The sequence below is a fragment of the Myodes glareolus genome, chromosome 16 (assembly GCF_982192425.1).
Source record: "Myodes glareolus chromosome 16, mMyoGla1.1, whole genome shotgun sequence".
Taxonomy (NCBI): Eukaryota; Metazoa; Chordata; class Mammalia; order Rodentia; family Cricetidae; genus Myodes; species Myodes glareolus.
In genome coordinates this window covers 31,977,061-31,993,104 of record NC_142041.1, presented here as the reverse complement: position 1 = coordinate 31,993,104, position 16,044 = coordinate 31,977,061, and the positions used below count along the sequence as shown (strand labels likewise).

General features: G+C 44.2%; 1 protein-coding gene across 1 annotated transcript in view; it reads left to right on the top strand.

Annotated features, from left to right (window-relative positions):
- LOC125390791 (phospholipid-transporting ATPase FetA) overlaps positions 1–16,044 on the top strand; it is a 121,689-nt gene that overhangs the window by 100,754 nt on the left and 4,891 nt on the right. The window contains exons 16-24 of the mRNA XM_087897168.1: positions 3,613–3,775; positions 4,823–5,011; positions 5,683–5,798; positions 8,937–9,101; positions 11,103–11,214; positions 12,511–12,616; positions 13,063–13,210; positions 13,730–13,913; positions 15,336–15,559. Of these exons, the coding sequence (XP_087753294.1) occupies positions 3,613–3,775; positions 4,823–5,011; positions 5,683–5,798; positions 8,937–9,101; positions 11,103–11,214; positions 12,511–12,616; positions 13,063–13,210; positions 13,730–13,913; positions 15,336–15,559 (1,407 nt within the window). The remainder of the gene's footprint in view (positions 1–3,612; positions 3,776–4,822; positions 5,012–5,682; positions 5,799–8,936; positions 9,102–11,102; positions 11,215–12,510; positions 12,617–13,062; positions 13,211–13,729; positions 13,914–15,335; positions 15,560–16,044) is intronic.

The following is a 16,044-nucleotide window of genomic DNA, read 5'->3' as shown; positions in this document are numbered from 1 at the left end:
AATAACACTTACCAAAATTAAATCAAGACCAGATAAGCAAATTAAACAGACCTTTAACTGCTGAAGAAATAGAAACAGTCATCAAAAGTCTCCCAACCAAAAAAGCCCAGGACCAGATGGTTTCAGCTCAGGATTCTACAAGACTTTCAATGAAGGACTAATACCAATACTCCTCAAATTATTCCACACAATAGAAATAGAAGGAAGACTGCCAAACTCTTTTTATGAGGCTACAATTACCCTGATACCCAAACCACAGAAAGACATTACTAAGAAAGGGTATTTTAGACCAGTCTCACTCATGAACATTGATGCAAAAATACTAAATAAAATACTGGCAAATCAAATCCAAGAATACATCAGAACCATCATCCACCATGATCAAGTCGGCTTCATCCCAAAGATGCATGGATGGTTCAACATATGAAAATCTGTCAACGTAATCCACCATATAAATAAGCTGAAAAAAAAACACATAATCATCTCTTTAGATGCCCAAAAAGCTTTTGACAAAATACAACATCCCATCATGATAAAGGTCTTGGAGAGAGCAGGGATACAAGGAACATACCTAAACATTATGAAGGCAATATACAACAAGCCAACAGCCAACATCAAACTAAATGGAGAGGAACTCCCAGCGATTCCACTGAAATCAGGAACAAGACAAGGTTGTCCACCCTCTCCATATCTATTCAATATAGTGCTTGAGGTCCTAGCTAGAGCAATAAGACACCTAAGGGAGATAAAGGGGATACAAATTGGAAAAGAAGAAGTCAAACTCTCCCTGTTTGCTGATGATATGATAGCTTACATAAGTGATCCCAAAAATTCTACCAAGGAACTTCTACAACTCATAAACTTTCAGCAATGTAGCAGGATACAAGATGAACTCAAAAAAAATCAGTATCCCTCCTGTACACAGATGATAAAAGGCCTGGGGAAGAAATCAGAGAATCAACACTCTTCACAATAGCCACAAATAGCATAAAATATCTCAGAGTAACTCCAACCAAACAAGTGGAAGACTTGTATGACAAGAACTTTAAATCTTTGAAGAAAGAAATTGAAATAGACACCAGAAAGTGGAAAGATCTCCCATGCTCTTGGGTAGGCAGATTTAACATAGTAAAAATGGTAATCTTACCAAAAGCAATCTACAGATTCAACACAATGCCCATCAAAATCCCAGCAAAGTCTTCAAAGACTTCGAAAGAACGGTACTCAATTTCCTATGGAAAAGAAAAAAAAACAAAAAACAAAAACAAATCAGAACCAGGATAGCCAAAACAATCCTGTACAATGAAAGAACTTTTGGAGGCTTCACAATCCCTGACTTCAAACTCTACCACAGAGTAACAGTATTGAAAATAGCCTGCTATTGCCATAACAAGAGAGAAGGACCAATGGAACCAAATAGAAGTCCCAGATATCAATCCACACATCTTCGAACACCTGATTTTTGACAATTAAGCAAAACAAAATCAAGAGGAAAAAGAAAGCATATTTAACAAGTGGTGCTGGCATAACTGGATATCAACATGTAGATGAATAAAATAGACCCATATCTATCACCATGCACAAAACTCAAGTCCAAATGGTTCAAAGACCTCAACATAAAGCCAGCCACACTGAACCTCATAGAAGAGAAAATGGGAAGTACACTTGAATGCATTGGCACAGGAGACCATTTCCTAAATATAACCCCAGTAGCACAGACACTGAGAGAAACAATTCATAAATGGGACCTCCTGAAACTTAAAATCTTCTGTAAAGCAAAGGACATGGTCAACAAGACAAAATGACAGCCTACAGAATGGGAAAAGATCTCCACTAACCACACATCAGACAGAGGTCTGATCTCCAAAATATACAAAGAATTCAAGAAATTGAACACCAAAAGGACACATAATCCAATTAAAAAAAAGTACAGACCTAAACAGAAAACTCTCAACAGAGGAATCTAAAATGGCTGAAAGACACTTAAGGAAATGTTCAACATCCTTAGTCATCAGAGAAATGCAAATCAAGACAATTCTGAGATTCCATCTTATACCTGTAAGAATGGCCAAGATCAAAAACACTGATGACAACTTATGCTGGAGAGGTTATGGGGAAAAGGGAACACTTCTGCATTGCTGGTGGGAATGCAAGCTGGTACAGCCCCTTTGGATGTCAGTGTGGTGATTTCTCAGAAAATTAGGAAACAACCTTCCTCAAGACCCAGCAATACCACTTTTGGGTATATATCCAAAGGATGCTCAATCATGCCACAAGGACATGTGCTCAACTATGTTCATATCAGCATTGTCTGTCATAGTCAGAACCTGGAAACAACCTAAATGCCCCTTGCCTGAAGGATGGATAAGGAAAATGTTGTACATTTACACAATGGAGTACTACACAGCAGAAAAAAATAACAGCACCTTGAAATTTGAGGCAAATGGATAGAGCTAGAAAACATCATTTTGTGTGTCTGAACAAAAAGACAATTATCACATGCACTCACTCATAGGTGGGTTTTAAACATAAAGCAAAGAAAGCCAGTCTACAAACCACAATCCCAGAGAATTTAGACAACAATGAGGACACTAAGAGAGACTTACATAGATCTAATCTTCATGGGAAGTAGAAAAAGACAAGATCTCCTGAGGAAATTGGGAGCATGGGGACCTTGGGGAGGGCTGAAGAGTGGAGGGGAGAGGAAGGGAGGGGAGCAGAGAAAAATGTAGAGCTCAATAAATATCAATAAAAAAATAAAAAAGAATATACCTCAAGGGACATTGCCAACTATTCTAAACTTCTACAGAACCCTGACTAAAACACACCATAGTACAACTCTGAAGAACTGGAAAGAGCTGTGTGGAGATTCTGCTGCAGACTAGGCACACGTGTTTGTTAACAGACTGCTGTCTTCAGACCAGCATTCATTCATAGAGACTGCAAGTAGGCTGACTTCAAGTCTGAAGAGTCAAGGTCATAACTAAGCAATTAGTCAATTATAGATCCACAAATTGAGTCGAGGATTAAATCGAAGTTAGGATAGACTGTGAGAGTTAGAGATGGGAAGAGCCAGGTACACTTATAGATCAGACAATATTAATATGTAAACAAGCAGATACTGAAGCTTGTCATGTGGCATTTCCAACGTTATTCTCCAGCCCACTTTTTCTCTGTGGGATCCATTACAATGATACCATTGAACCAGGACCAGTTCTTTTCTCAGCCCCTATATCAGACAGAAGAAACAAGAAATGAGGATTTCTCAGATACCAGTTCCTAACAGAGATAAGCTAGTCCTTCACACCCTCACGCCTGATTAGCAGATAGGTTTAGGAACTGGTCTCCACCGACTGTTTAGTCTAGCGGTAATGCAAGGGGCAGGAGGTTCAGCAAGCCTTGTGTGTTCCTGCAGGATGGTTCTTTCCTGGCTCACGTGAATCAACAGCCCTGGTCAGCAGGCAAAGCCACACTGGTGCATTTGCCATCTCTCTTGCATTCCCTCTCTCATTTCCTGACACATCTTGTCACATCCCAGAAGCAACCCCAACGTGACATTCTGGAAAAAGTCCAGCTGCGGCTGAGAACTTTGCTCTGGCGCTTCTGTTCCAGAACGACAAGGTTGACTTCTCCTACAACCGCCTGGCTGACCCGAAGTTTTCGTTCTATGATAACGCTTTGGTGGAGGCCGTGAAGAGTGAAGACCGCTTGGTGTACTTGTTCTTCCTCTGCCTTTCATTGTGCCACACGGTGATGTCAGAAGAGAAGGTGGAAGGTGAGCATAGGCCTGAGCCTCGTGGACTGAGACTGTGCTCCAGACTCAGGACTGGTTGGAAGTGGGGTGGTACGATATGCTCTGAGCAGTCAAAGCTGAGAAAGAACTTTCCAACGAGCGAGTACTGGCCAGCAGTGGAACAATAAAAACAAGGTGAGGAGCGAGTTGGGTTAGGGAAAGAGTCAAACTTGGTGAGGCTCTGTGGGTTCTGAGCTGGATCTGACGGATCAGTCCCACTGTCGTTGACGAAGCTCCCTGGAGGGCGAGCTGAGCGGTCCTCTTGTCACTTTGTTATCATCATGTGTCTTAATGTCTCTCACATGACAAAGTCATCTATTAATTTACCCAAGCTTTTTTTAAACAATGAATGAGAAATGCCTGTTTATTCATTATTAAGACTTTCTTCTTAAAACAATAATGGTTTTAATTTTATTATCATTATTTTAAGTGTATGCACATTTTGCCTACATGTACGTCTGTATGCCTCTTATGTGCCTGGTGTTTGTGGGGTCAGAAGAGGGCATTGGATCCCCTGGGACTGAAGTGGAGGTGGTTGTGACCTACCATGTGGGTGCTGGAAATCGAACTTGGGTCCTTTTCTTTGAGGCAAGGTTTCTCTATGTAGTCCTAGCTGTCTTGGAATTCAACATGTAGACCAGGCTGGCTTCAAACTCATAGAGATCCTCCTGCCTCTGTCTCCTGTGTGCTAGAATTAAAGGTTCGCACCATTATGCCCAGCTTAAGATTTATTTTTATATGTATGGATTTTTCTTGTATGTATGTGTACCATGTACATGTCTGGTACCTAAAGTGTCAGATCCCTTTGGACTAAAGTTACAGATGGTTGTGAGCCATCGTGTGAGCGCTGGGGATAGAACCATGGTCCTCTTGAAGAGCAGCCAGTGTTCTCAACCTTTTGGGCTAGGCATGTACGGAAGTTTTGAAGAACTATATCCCCTTCTGGGCCACTTGAAATATGGTTTCACTTCTGGGTGGACTTAAGTTGCTCATCTCTGTAGGCTCTGTTGCCTTCTTGTTTGTTGTCAGGTGAGCTGGTGTACCAGGCTCAGTCACCAGATGAAGGTGCCCTGGTCACTGCTTCTAGGAACTTTGGCTTTGTGTTCAGTTCCCGCACATCTGAGACAATCACAGTGATCGAAATGGGGAAAATCCGAGTTTACCAGCTGCTGGCTCTTCTGGACTTCAGCAACGAGCGCAAGAGGATGTCTGTCGTTGGTGGGTGCGCCCTCTGTGTCAGTCTCTTTGGGCCTTTGAGCACATTTGCATGTTGACTTTCTGTTTCGTCTATACATAAATCCTTTCCCCCTCACGTGACTTCTCAAATATACATACTTTCTCTCTTGTCTCCTTTAAATCGTCTCTTAGGTATAAATAGGGGCTTACTACTGAATGCTAAGTCCTTTCTTTAGTATTTCTGCTGGTGACCTGCCAATATGCTCACTGCTAAGATGAGGACATAAATTAATCCTTAAAGCCTGAACATGGCATAAGAATGGGAGCCAATAGCATAGTAGCCCTCCTTGCCCATGTAGTCACAGATCAGCAACTATAGATCAAAAATATTTTTTAAATATTTGGGGGCAAATTACAAGCCCCAGCCTCAGATAATAGTGAGACCCTGCCTCACAACTAAATAACAATGTGTACCACACTTCTCCACGGGGGATGGTGAGCCCACAGAAGGCTTCTTTCAGAACGTTTCTCCGCCACTATCTGGCCCTTACTACATGATCTATCCTGTGTGACCACGCCACTGTGTTCTTAGCCTCAAAAGGCAGCAGAAATGAGTGTTACAGGGAACAGCCCCTCACGCCCCTCAGTGAACCCAGGCAAACTCCCAAATAGTAGGCCTATGTGGTTATTTTGCCTAATTTGCTCATCTTTAGTTCGGACGCCTGAAGATCGGGTCATGTTGTTCTGCAAGGGAGCAGACACCATCATCTACGAGCTGCTCCATCCGTCCTGTGCATACCTGAGTGAGGTGACCATGGATCATTTGGATGTAAGTGTTTAAGTGGAAGCAGACGGACACTGGGTGTGGGTCTCTGCAGCTTCTCACATGACCAGCAGTGAGCCCCTGTGCGAGTGTGTTTCTACACGGGCATGGGTTGGCATCAGTTTTCCTTGGTTGACCAAAAACAACCAAAACTATTTTATTCTGTTGTATTCTCACTGAGCATATTTCCAACTTCCGTGTCAAAGAATTGCATGGGACAAGACCCTGTAGGATCACACACAGTGATCAGAATAGTTCTAGGATCCTTGCCTCCAGAGGGCCTCCAGACCTGGTATTTGCTTCAGAATATGATCTGCTAGTATGGAGGCCTTACTCTACAAGACCTGATACTTTATGGTAAGGATTAGAAAGGAAGCACTAGGCTGTTTGAGCGACTATCTGTTATCAAATCCTCGAGGGCACCTTCCCTCTTCCTATCTCGTTCTACTCCTGCCCACTAGCACTTGGAATATATCATCTAAAAAAGAGAGTGGCCTCTGCTTGCTGTCACAAGAATGAGAAACCAGATCAAAACACTCTGAGACTTCTAACACTCTACCTGTAAATATAAGAGGCCAGCAGTATAAGGAAAGAATAAAAGACAGGATGGAGAGGGATGAACAAACCAGTAAAGTATTTCATAAAATAGATTGTAAAAATCACTATTTTACTATGTGGTAACACGTAGACAGAAGTCAGAGAACAAATATCCAATAAACGCATGAAAAGATGGTTGACATCCTTAGTTATTAGAAAAATACAAATTAAAAAAACATGAAATGCTGCTCTTATCTACACCAGGATAGTTTAAAACAGATAACCAGACCATAATAAGTGCCATCTAGATGCAAGAAAATATAGCCCTCATATATTGCTGATAAAAAGGTAAAATGGCATGAACATTTGGGAAAACAGTCTTGCATTTCCACAAAAAATTAAACATAGAGTTATCATGTGACCCAGAAATTCCATTCTAGTTCTGTTTACAGAGAAACGAAAACACGTCCACGGTGGGGGGGAGGGGGTGTGGGAGTACATGAATGCTTACAGTTGATTATTCATGACTGCAAAATGGCTGAAGTAACCCGAATGTCCGTCAACAGATAAAGGAGTAAATAAAATGTGCTTTTTTTTCCCTACAAAACAAAGTTTGGCAATAAAAGGGAATGAAGTCCACACAGCGACAGATGAGCCTTGAATGCTACCTGAATAAAGTCGAAAGGTGGCATTTCATGACTCCGCATGCAAATCTACAGGGGAGGAGTAAATTCTGGGTAGGCTCAGAGATAAAGCCTGATACGCTGAGTCAGGGCCCACACGTGGAAGGAGAGAACCAGATTCTTCAAGTTGTCCACTGATTTACACACGCACACACACACTCAATGTGTGTGTGGGGGGGGGGTGTGGGCGAATGTGTGTGTGTGCATCACACTAAATAAATAAACAGGTGTTTTCGTATACAGAACAGAGGAGGTAAGTTAGTTGCCAGGGCCAGGGAGGAAAGGCGTAGACAGTGGCGCTAATGGACTTGTGTTTCTCTGGAGATTTATGGGTGTTCTAGCGTTAAATAATGGTGAGCATTCTACAAACTAAGTGAACTATAAACTAAATTGTGTGTTTTAAAATGGTGAATTTTCAATATGTGGATTATATATCAAGTTTTTAATCTGTGTATGTGTGTGGGTGAATGAGTACCATGGCACAGTGTAGAGGTCAGAGGACAGTTTGCCGAGTTGGCTCATTTCTTCCATGTGGGCCCTGGGTCCTAACGCAGGCTATCAGCCTTGCAGAAAGTGTCTTTACCCACTAAGCCATCTTGCCAGCCCGTATCTCAAGTTTTAAGAAGCCCTTCCATCTTATTCTTTTCCAGGCCCCAGTGTTTTCTCATGGCCTGGTCTCTTACCTAGACTACTTCTCAGAGACCATTGCCCCAGCCTGGCTTCAAAGAACTGTCATAAAACCACCTCAAACCTCTGGGCATGTTTCCTGATGTCACTCTCAGCTGCACTGGACACTGATGACAAGCCTGTGAGAGGCAGACTCCAGTGCACAGAAGCCCAGGCCCAGGCCCACTGGAACAGGAATCAGCAAATAGGCCACAGAAAAATAGGTGGCAGGGAAGACTTGGGCACCAGGCCATGGTTTGCCCATGCTAAGAGAAAAGAAAATACACAATTAAGATGAGAGATGGTAGCATATTCCGCAGAGTGATTTGTCAACGGATTAATGCATCCGTTGGTATATTATCCTCTTACATTCTGTCATTATCACGTTTGCCCTACAGGACAATACTTAAGATTTGGCATTCCCTATGGATATTGCCTTACATTGTTTATACCTGGAAGTTAAACAAGGAATAAGAACAAATTTGTGTTTTCTCTGACCTTATCCTGCCAGTGAATTCTCACTCACTTTACTCTAGCAGTGAGCATGTGGAATCATGATGTTTTAAAGTCTCAGTACATAAAATCTGCTCCTAACCCGCCCTCAGATAGGTGAACTCTGCTCTAAACCACACACATTCTCACCCAGGCCTCCTAAGATCAAGCTGTACTCCAGCAACATGGCTCCCTATGTCTACTTCAGACATACCTGTGTCTGAGGAAGAAACATGCTAACTCATGCAAGAACATGCCTGCTGTGCTGTCGTTAGCACAGATGTCTGTAGCGGCTCAGCTGAGCACTGAGATGCAGACAGACTGTGCGCATGCACTGTCTAAGTTGTTTATTGAGTGCCTGGTGGAGAAAGGATGAGGGGAAAATTGAATGTGGATTTGCTAAAAGTTATAACCTTTTAATGTAACATTATTTTATAACAACTCCCTCTTAGTTTATTATTCTCTCCATTTCATGCCATCATCATCACTACCCTCTCTGTAGGGAGTAATTATTATCCAGATCTTAGAAGGAAGTCCAGATGTCGCCTAGGCCAGCCTGAGCTTAGGAGCTTCCAATCTCGGTCTTCAAGTGCTCTGATTACATACATGGTCACCTCACCTGGCTTCCTGGAACACTTTTCTTAGAGAGTACAAGACTAACCCCAGGAAGTTCTATTGTCCAGGAAGGTTGGCCCTATGGTCAGTCTTCCAGTCTCTTATCGCAGTCTTACCCAGCTCAGACCTGGCACACACATGTATCTTCCAGGATTTTGCCAGTGAAGGCCTTCGCACCCTCATGGTAGCTTACCGAGAGTTGGATAATACATTTTTCCAGACGTGGATTAAAAAGCACAGTGAAGCCTGCCTGACTTTAGAGGATCGGGAAAGAAAATTAAATCTGGTCTATGAAGAGGCTGAAAGAGACTTGATAGTGAGTATAAAGAAGACTGAGGGAGAGATGGTGGGAATGGCAGCTCGTAGACCGCAAGGGTTCTAAGAGTGACCTCCACAGGATCGACACATGAGGCTTTCTCTGGGAGGAAGATGGGTAAGCTCAACAAGAAAGCCACAAAATTTTGTCCCTGAAAAACTAAGTACAGGGTTTCATGTTGCTTGGACAGGCCTAGAATCTTCTAAATCCATTATGAAAAATTGTTCTGGCTACAGTTTTGTTTTAAGTCCTTCTTCTTAGCCCTCAGAATTTCTCAGTGAAACCACACAATCTGGGGCCAGGAACGCAGCTCAGTTGGTAATGTGCTGGCCTAGCACACACAGAGCCCTGGGCTCCATCCTCAGTGTGACATAAAGCTGGGTATGGGAACATGAGCCTGTAATTGCAGCACTGAGGAGGTGGAGACAGGAGGATTGGAACCTCAGGATCATCCTCAGCTACATAGCAAAATGGAGATTCTGTTTCAAAATAAAGAAAGAGAGGGATGAAGAAGGAAGAAAGGGAAGAAATAGGAATTGATCCAGAAGAAAAAGATCTGAATAATATACAGATTTGGTAATTCAGAATGAATTAATGTCATAGTCAAGACAAAAATAATTTACTCATTCATTCAACATATAAAGGGCTGCCTATTAGCCACTGTGTCCTATGTAACAGTAAACAGGCAAAAGAAATATATATATACAGTATGTTAGTGGTGAAAATATTACAGGAAAAATGAAATGATGGCAGAAGAGAAGGTCAGCATGTGCTTCAGGTTTGTGGGGCAGAGGCACTCGGTCTGACGTCTGAGAGAATCCTTAGGAGCTGACAAACCAGGCCACTCTCTCGCTGTGAAGACCAGCTCATCACACACTGTCACACACCGTGAGGGCAATAGGAAAGACCCCAGCAAGGGCAGGCTTGACTTGTTAAGGAGCAGATCAGCTGGAATGGGATGAGTGAGGGGGGCAGAGCAAAGGCCCGAGACAGAAGGTGAGAGTCCTCAGAGTCCTCATAGGCCAGTGTGACACCTGATACTGAAGGAAGTCACAGGAGGGCTGGAGCAGAGAAGTCATGTGACAGCTTCTCAAGCCACCACTCCACAGAGCAGCTGCTGAGGAGAAGGTGGTTACCACAGGGCTGTACACACTTTGCCCTTCTGAAGAGAGCCAATAGGATTTGGACATGGGTTGAATTATAGGCATAAGAAAAAGAGACGATAAGATGACCCTAAAAGGTGTGCATTTGCTTGTTACTAGACTGATCGAGCTGGCTCTACTAGAAAAAGAGAAATTACTGACAGCGAAAAAAAAAAAGCAAATGGTAGAGACCTCAGCTTTCCTTCTCCCTGCTCCTCAGTTTGGTTGTGGGGCTCACGCCCCATGTCAGCACCTTAGGATACTGTAAACAAAAGGCTTAGTGTTAGACAAGATTCTCCTGATCCAGTGAGGTGGGAAGTCGTGAAAGCCCTGGGTGCTCTCAGGGGAGTCAAACCAGCTCTGATACAAGAAGTGAAGCTTTGGTGTGAGCGCATAGCTTCATATAGGACTTGGACAAGGGCTTCTGGCTCCAGTTTCTAACGCTGCGTCTCTAAATTTGATTTTGGTGTGTGGTTAAAAAAACCTGCATGTTAAGAGGCCTTACCCTTTCTGAGGAGGGGGTAGGGGGAGGGGTAACTGTGGTTGGTATGTAAAATGAATAAGAATAAAATAAAATATAAAAAAAAAAAACCTGCGTATTGCCAGGTGTGGCACACACCTTTAATCCCGGGCAGAGGCAGGCGGATCTCAGTGAGGTCGCGGCCAGCCTGGTCTACAGAGTGAGTTCTAAGACGGCCAGGGCTGCACAGAGAGACAACAGCTGTGTGTGGCAGAGGCACGGCATGCTACCTTTTCCCTCTGGGAGCCTCCCAGCAGGAGAGTCAGCTCAGAGTGTTGAGGTGCGCATGCAGTCTTCAGGCTGTCCTGGACCTCACTCACCAGTGTTTCCTATCTGAAGTTACTAGGGGCCACAGCCATCGAGGACAAGCTTCAGAGCGGAGTACCCGAGACTATCTGCACCCTGACCAAAGCCAAAATTAAGGTGTGGGTTCTAACTGGAGACAAACAAGGTAAAGGAAACGACTCACCTGGACAAGCCCCTTTCTGCCCGGTTCAACCATGTTTCCCTTCTTCGTTTGACGAAAGCTTGCCGGTTACCTGGCTTCCTGTCCATGTTTGTATGTGATTTGTCATTTGCTTTTGGGCTGGTGGTCACTGGTGACATGACCCATCAGGAAGGAGTGGACAGCTGAAGCCCTTTCTAGTGTTGTGTGTAACAGCCCTTTCTGTTGTCCCGAGATCTGTTTTCTTACCACCTCCCACCTTCCCTCTGAAAATCCCGACTGCTGCCACCCTTCTTCCCTGTCTGTCTGCTCTCTCTGCCTCTTGTCCTTACCAACTTCAGCATCGTCTGCACGCAACCATCAACTTAACTGTCCTCACATAGACTGACTTCATCTTCCACCTCTGCCCGGGGACCTGCAGTGACTTCATGATGGAAGCTCCCTTTGGCCTTCCAGGACCTGCGGTGACTTCATGATGGAAGCTCCCTTTGGCCTTCCAGGACCTAGGCGGCCTGTTGCCACTCACATGTCTTTGTCCCCTGTTGTGACCTTTATTTTCATGTGTCCTCCCCAAACTCAGTTCTTACTCCTGGGCTTGGATTGTTGTCCTGCTCAAGGTAGCTTTGCTTCTCCTACACAGTCCTATGAATCCTTCAAGAATTTCCAGTAAGAAATTTCTGGGGAAAAAAATGCATCTCTCATCTGCATTCTCACTGCACTTGGGCACTAATTTTATTTTTATTTTTTCTTTAGTATTAATTTATTCCAAATCTGAGGTTTCTTAATATAAAAGAAATGTTGCAAATTGAGCATGTCTCTAGTCTCATAATATTTAGCATAGAAATTGGAACAATACTTTCAACAAAACACATCCACAGGCCGGCAAGATGACCCAGAGGGGGAAGGCGCTTGCCTCTAGGACTGTGACTTCCTGACATCAATCCCTGGAACCCATGTGGGAGAAGAAGAGAACAGACTCCTACGAGCTGTCCTCCAACCTCCGCACGTGTACTGAGGCACACACATGCACACTCACCAATAAGGAAAGGCCTTTTAGAGAAGATAAAGTCTGAATGACCCTGGCCATTCATAAACACGCCCCAAGGCAATGCCAAGTAGAAACTAACCTGTTACAGTTAGGCTACAGTCTCCCCTGGCTCATGAAAAACAAATTTTATTTTAATGGATCAAGAGCAAACATGGACGGATGGGCTCTGAGCCTGCTACCCCTGTCCAAGTAGCTTGCCCTATAAAGACTCTGTAAGGAGCAGTCAAAATGAAACCATGTTTCCTTTTCCACAGAGACTGCTGTGAACATTGCCTACTCCTGTAGGATATTCAAGGATGAAATGGATGGGTTATTCGTGGTGGAAGGCACAGACAGGGAAACGGTTCTGCAAGAACTCAGGTACACGTGGGAAGGCAGCCTGAGTCCGGACCCCAGATGTGGCCCCCTCCACAGAAGGCACAGAGAAGAGATGAGGAAAGGGAAACAAACAAACGCCCCAAATAGCTGAAATACTTTTATAAAGAAATATTTGGCCTACAGGACCTAGAGTATGGGTGGGAAAACAGGAAGGCGGCAGCAAAGGCCTCGGCAACCATGAGTCTAAGGCTATCTGCTGTTCTGCAGAGGCCTGGGTCCCGCCTTGTCCACTTTACCTTGGACATGTTGTTTTCTTCCTACGTTGTAGGGCTTCAGATGAGACTCTGACCACGTTTTTTTGGTTTCCAGGGCTGCTGTTCTGCAGAGGCCTGGGTCCCGCCTTGTCCACTTTACCTTGGACATGTTGTTTTCTTCCTACGTTGTAGGGCTTCAGATGAGACTCTGACCACGTTTTTTTTGGTTTCCAGGGCTGCAAGGAACAAGATGAAGCCTGAGTCTCTCCTGGAGTCAGATCCCATAAATATTTGTCTTGCCAGGAAAACCAAACTACCTTTCAGAGTGCTCGACGAGACGCCCAACGGCAGCTATGGCTTGGTCATCAATGGCTACAGTCTGGTGGGCAGCACAGAACACCTCTCTGCTCCTTTATTCCGAGCCCTCTACCCCAGGGCCACCCAGCTTCAGGAAATAAGCCTTCTCTATTTCCCTCCCTGGGCACCATTCCCTGAAAGACATCTTTTCCCAGGCTACTCTAGACAAGTGTATACTAACAAAGTGAAGCCAAAGAGAAGAAGAAAAGTCTCCCTTTATTCTTTATTCAGGTTTTTCCTACTAACATGGCTTGCTGCTTGGGGTAAAGGGGCAAACAAGCAGAACAGGACCCTTAAAATTCACTTGGCCTAATGACCCACTGACTGTTCTGACCAATGAGAGGCCATAAATGATTTCCCACTAGAGCCGAACCAGATGTGAGGGAATAACTCACGTCTAGAACTAACTCAAGAAGTAGACCCCTGTCAGGGGTAGCACACCTTGTGAGGAGCTAGGCTTGCCCTAGAAAGGAGAGGACAAAGGGAAGGTCCCCCCGAGAGACTGTGGGGTAACACCTTGAGTAAGTGTGTCTTGGCGCTACAGGCCTATGCTCTAGAAGGGAACATGGAGTTGGAGCTGCTGCGGACGGCGTGCATGTGCAAGGGGGTGGTCTGCTGCCGGATGACACCCCTGCAGAAGGCCCAAGTGGTAGACCTGGTGAAGAGGTACAAGAAAGTGGTGACACTGGCCATCGGGGATGGGGCCAATGACATCGGCATGATCAAAGGCATGTGAGGGGAGGTGGGCAGTAGTCCCCACCCATGGCTTATCCCTCTTTTCCTCTGTGGGCAAAACTGGTCTAAATGGTATTGTGCTGTTGATTCACTGACTCAAACTCCCACCTAACGTATGAAGTGTGCGACTAATGTGCACAACCCCACTCACACGCTGTATACTGGCGCTGTCACCAAATCCACATCTACAGGCATGCACCACGTCAGACCCGTTCACTGATACAGTGATGGTAACCCCACACAAACACATGCATGCCCACCCTTGCATCACAGCAGGCTGTGCAGCTACTGTGCCTTCCATCTGAGATGGCATCTGCTCCACAGAAAGACCCTCTGTGCAGGGTCTTTCTTTCTGTTGAAGTCTGTGGGCTCAAGGTTGGGCTCCCTAGAACCTGCTGGGGCTCCCCTGGCTAGAGGGGGGTAGGTGATTTACTGAACTTCATACCAGTAGAAGCAAAGAGCTGAAATTTTCCGATTTAAATTTCACGTATGTGTCTAGAAACGTGTTGGTCTGTGAGGTATAAACAAAATCTCATGCAGGAGGCACCACCAGATAGTCCAGCCTCTATTTCCAGCCTCTTTAGAAACTTCAGTTGTCCTAGCTGAGCATGGTGGTGCACGCCTTTAATCCAGCACTCATGAGGCAGAAGTAGGTGGATCTCTGAGGTGGGGACCAGCCTGGTCTACAGAATGAGTTCCAGTGTAACCAGGACTACACAGAGAAATCCTGTCTTGAGGATGAATGAATAAATGAATGAATGAATGAATGAATGAGAAAAAAGACATTTCAGTTAACCCCCATTGAGCAATAATGTAGCTATATACATGAGAAAATCAGTGAAAAAGACCAGAACAGTGAATTGGGAGAATAATTAAAACTTTTAGGAAATTTGGTGTCTTATGGTCTATCAAATACAATCTTGCTTTATCCAGCAAAATTCACTTTAAGTACAAAGTATATTCATTGCCTATCTCTCTGAATAGCTGGGATTTTGCTCCTTGGATAAATATGGGTGATTAAATATTGTGTTAGATTGGCATTCACCCTGTATTCTTAATTCATTTAAGTAGCTTCTGTGGATAACAAGGGATTTAAATCACAACTATCTGAGTAGTAAGAAAGAGTTCAGGTGGCTGGCATGGGACAGAGGACAACCTTCTAGTGCTGGATCTACCAAGCAATCTTAAATGACAGTATCCAAAACAGAGTGAAGAAAGGGGGCTTCCCAGAGTATGGGGAAAGGGTGATCAATCAAAAGAGATTCTACTACGAAGGTGCCATTTTTAACTGGGTCTAACAGTCGTCCCAAATGTAAAATAAAAGGCTTGTATCTCCACGCTCCCTTTTCACTTCCCAGGGGTAAGAACCCAGCAAAAGTCTTCCTGTCTTAGGAATCTCTGGGGTTTCATTGCAGCTGCCCATATTGGGGTTGGCATCAGCGGCCATGAAGGGATGCAGGCCATGCTCAACAGTGACTTTTCCTTCTGCCAGTTCCGCTACCTTCAGCGCCTCCTCTTGGTCCATGGCCGCTGGTCGTACAATCGCATGTGCAAGTTTCTCAGCTACTTCTTTTACAAAAACTTTGCCTTTACACTGGTGCACTTCTGGTATGCCTTCTTCAACGGGTTCTCCGCACAGGTAAGAGAGGAGGAACCGCTTTCCTCCTCTAGAAGACAGTATATGTAGTATATATGTGGTATATACGTATCCATTTCCTCACCCTGTGTTAATCCTGCTGCCCAAACCTACATTAACCTTACTTTTCCACATCATGACTGCTACCTTCAGAACTCTCCCAGGATCTACACTGATACTAGAGTTCTCAACATAAAAAATCAAGAAAAATTGGAGGATCTGGACGCTCTCTTAGCATTCAAAGTCATATTTTTGTTTTGGTTGTCCATGATATCTTAACAATTCTCTACTTTTACTATTTTTAGATTTTTTATTTTATATATTTGAATGTCTTGCCTACATGTATGTATGTGTACATGTGCCTGGTATCCTCCAAGGCCAGAAGAGGGTTTCAGATCCTCGGGAACTGGACTTCTCCACTTTTAAATACTGGTTTTAATTTTGTGACTATAATGTGGAAGAGCCACCTTTATTTTTAAATCATCAGA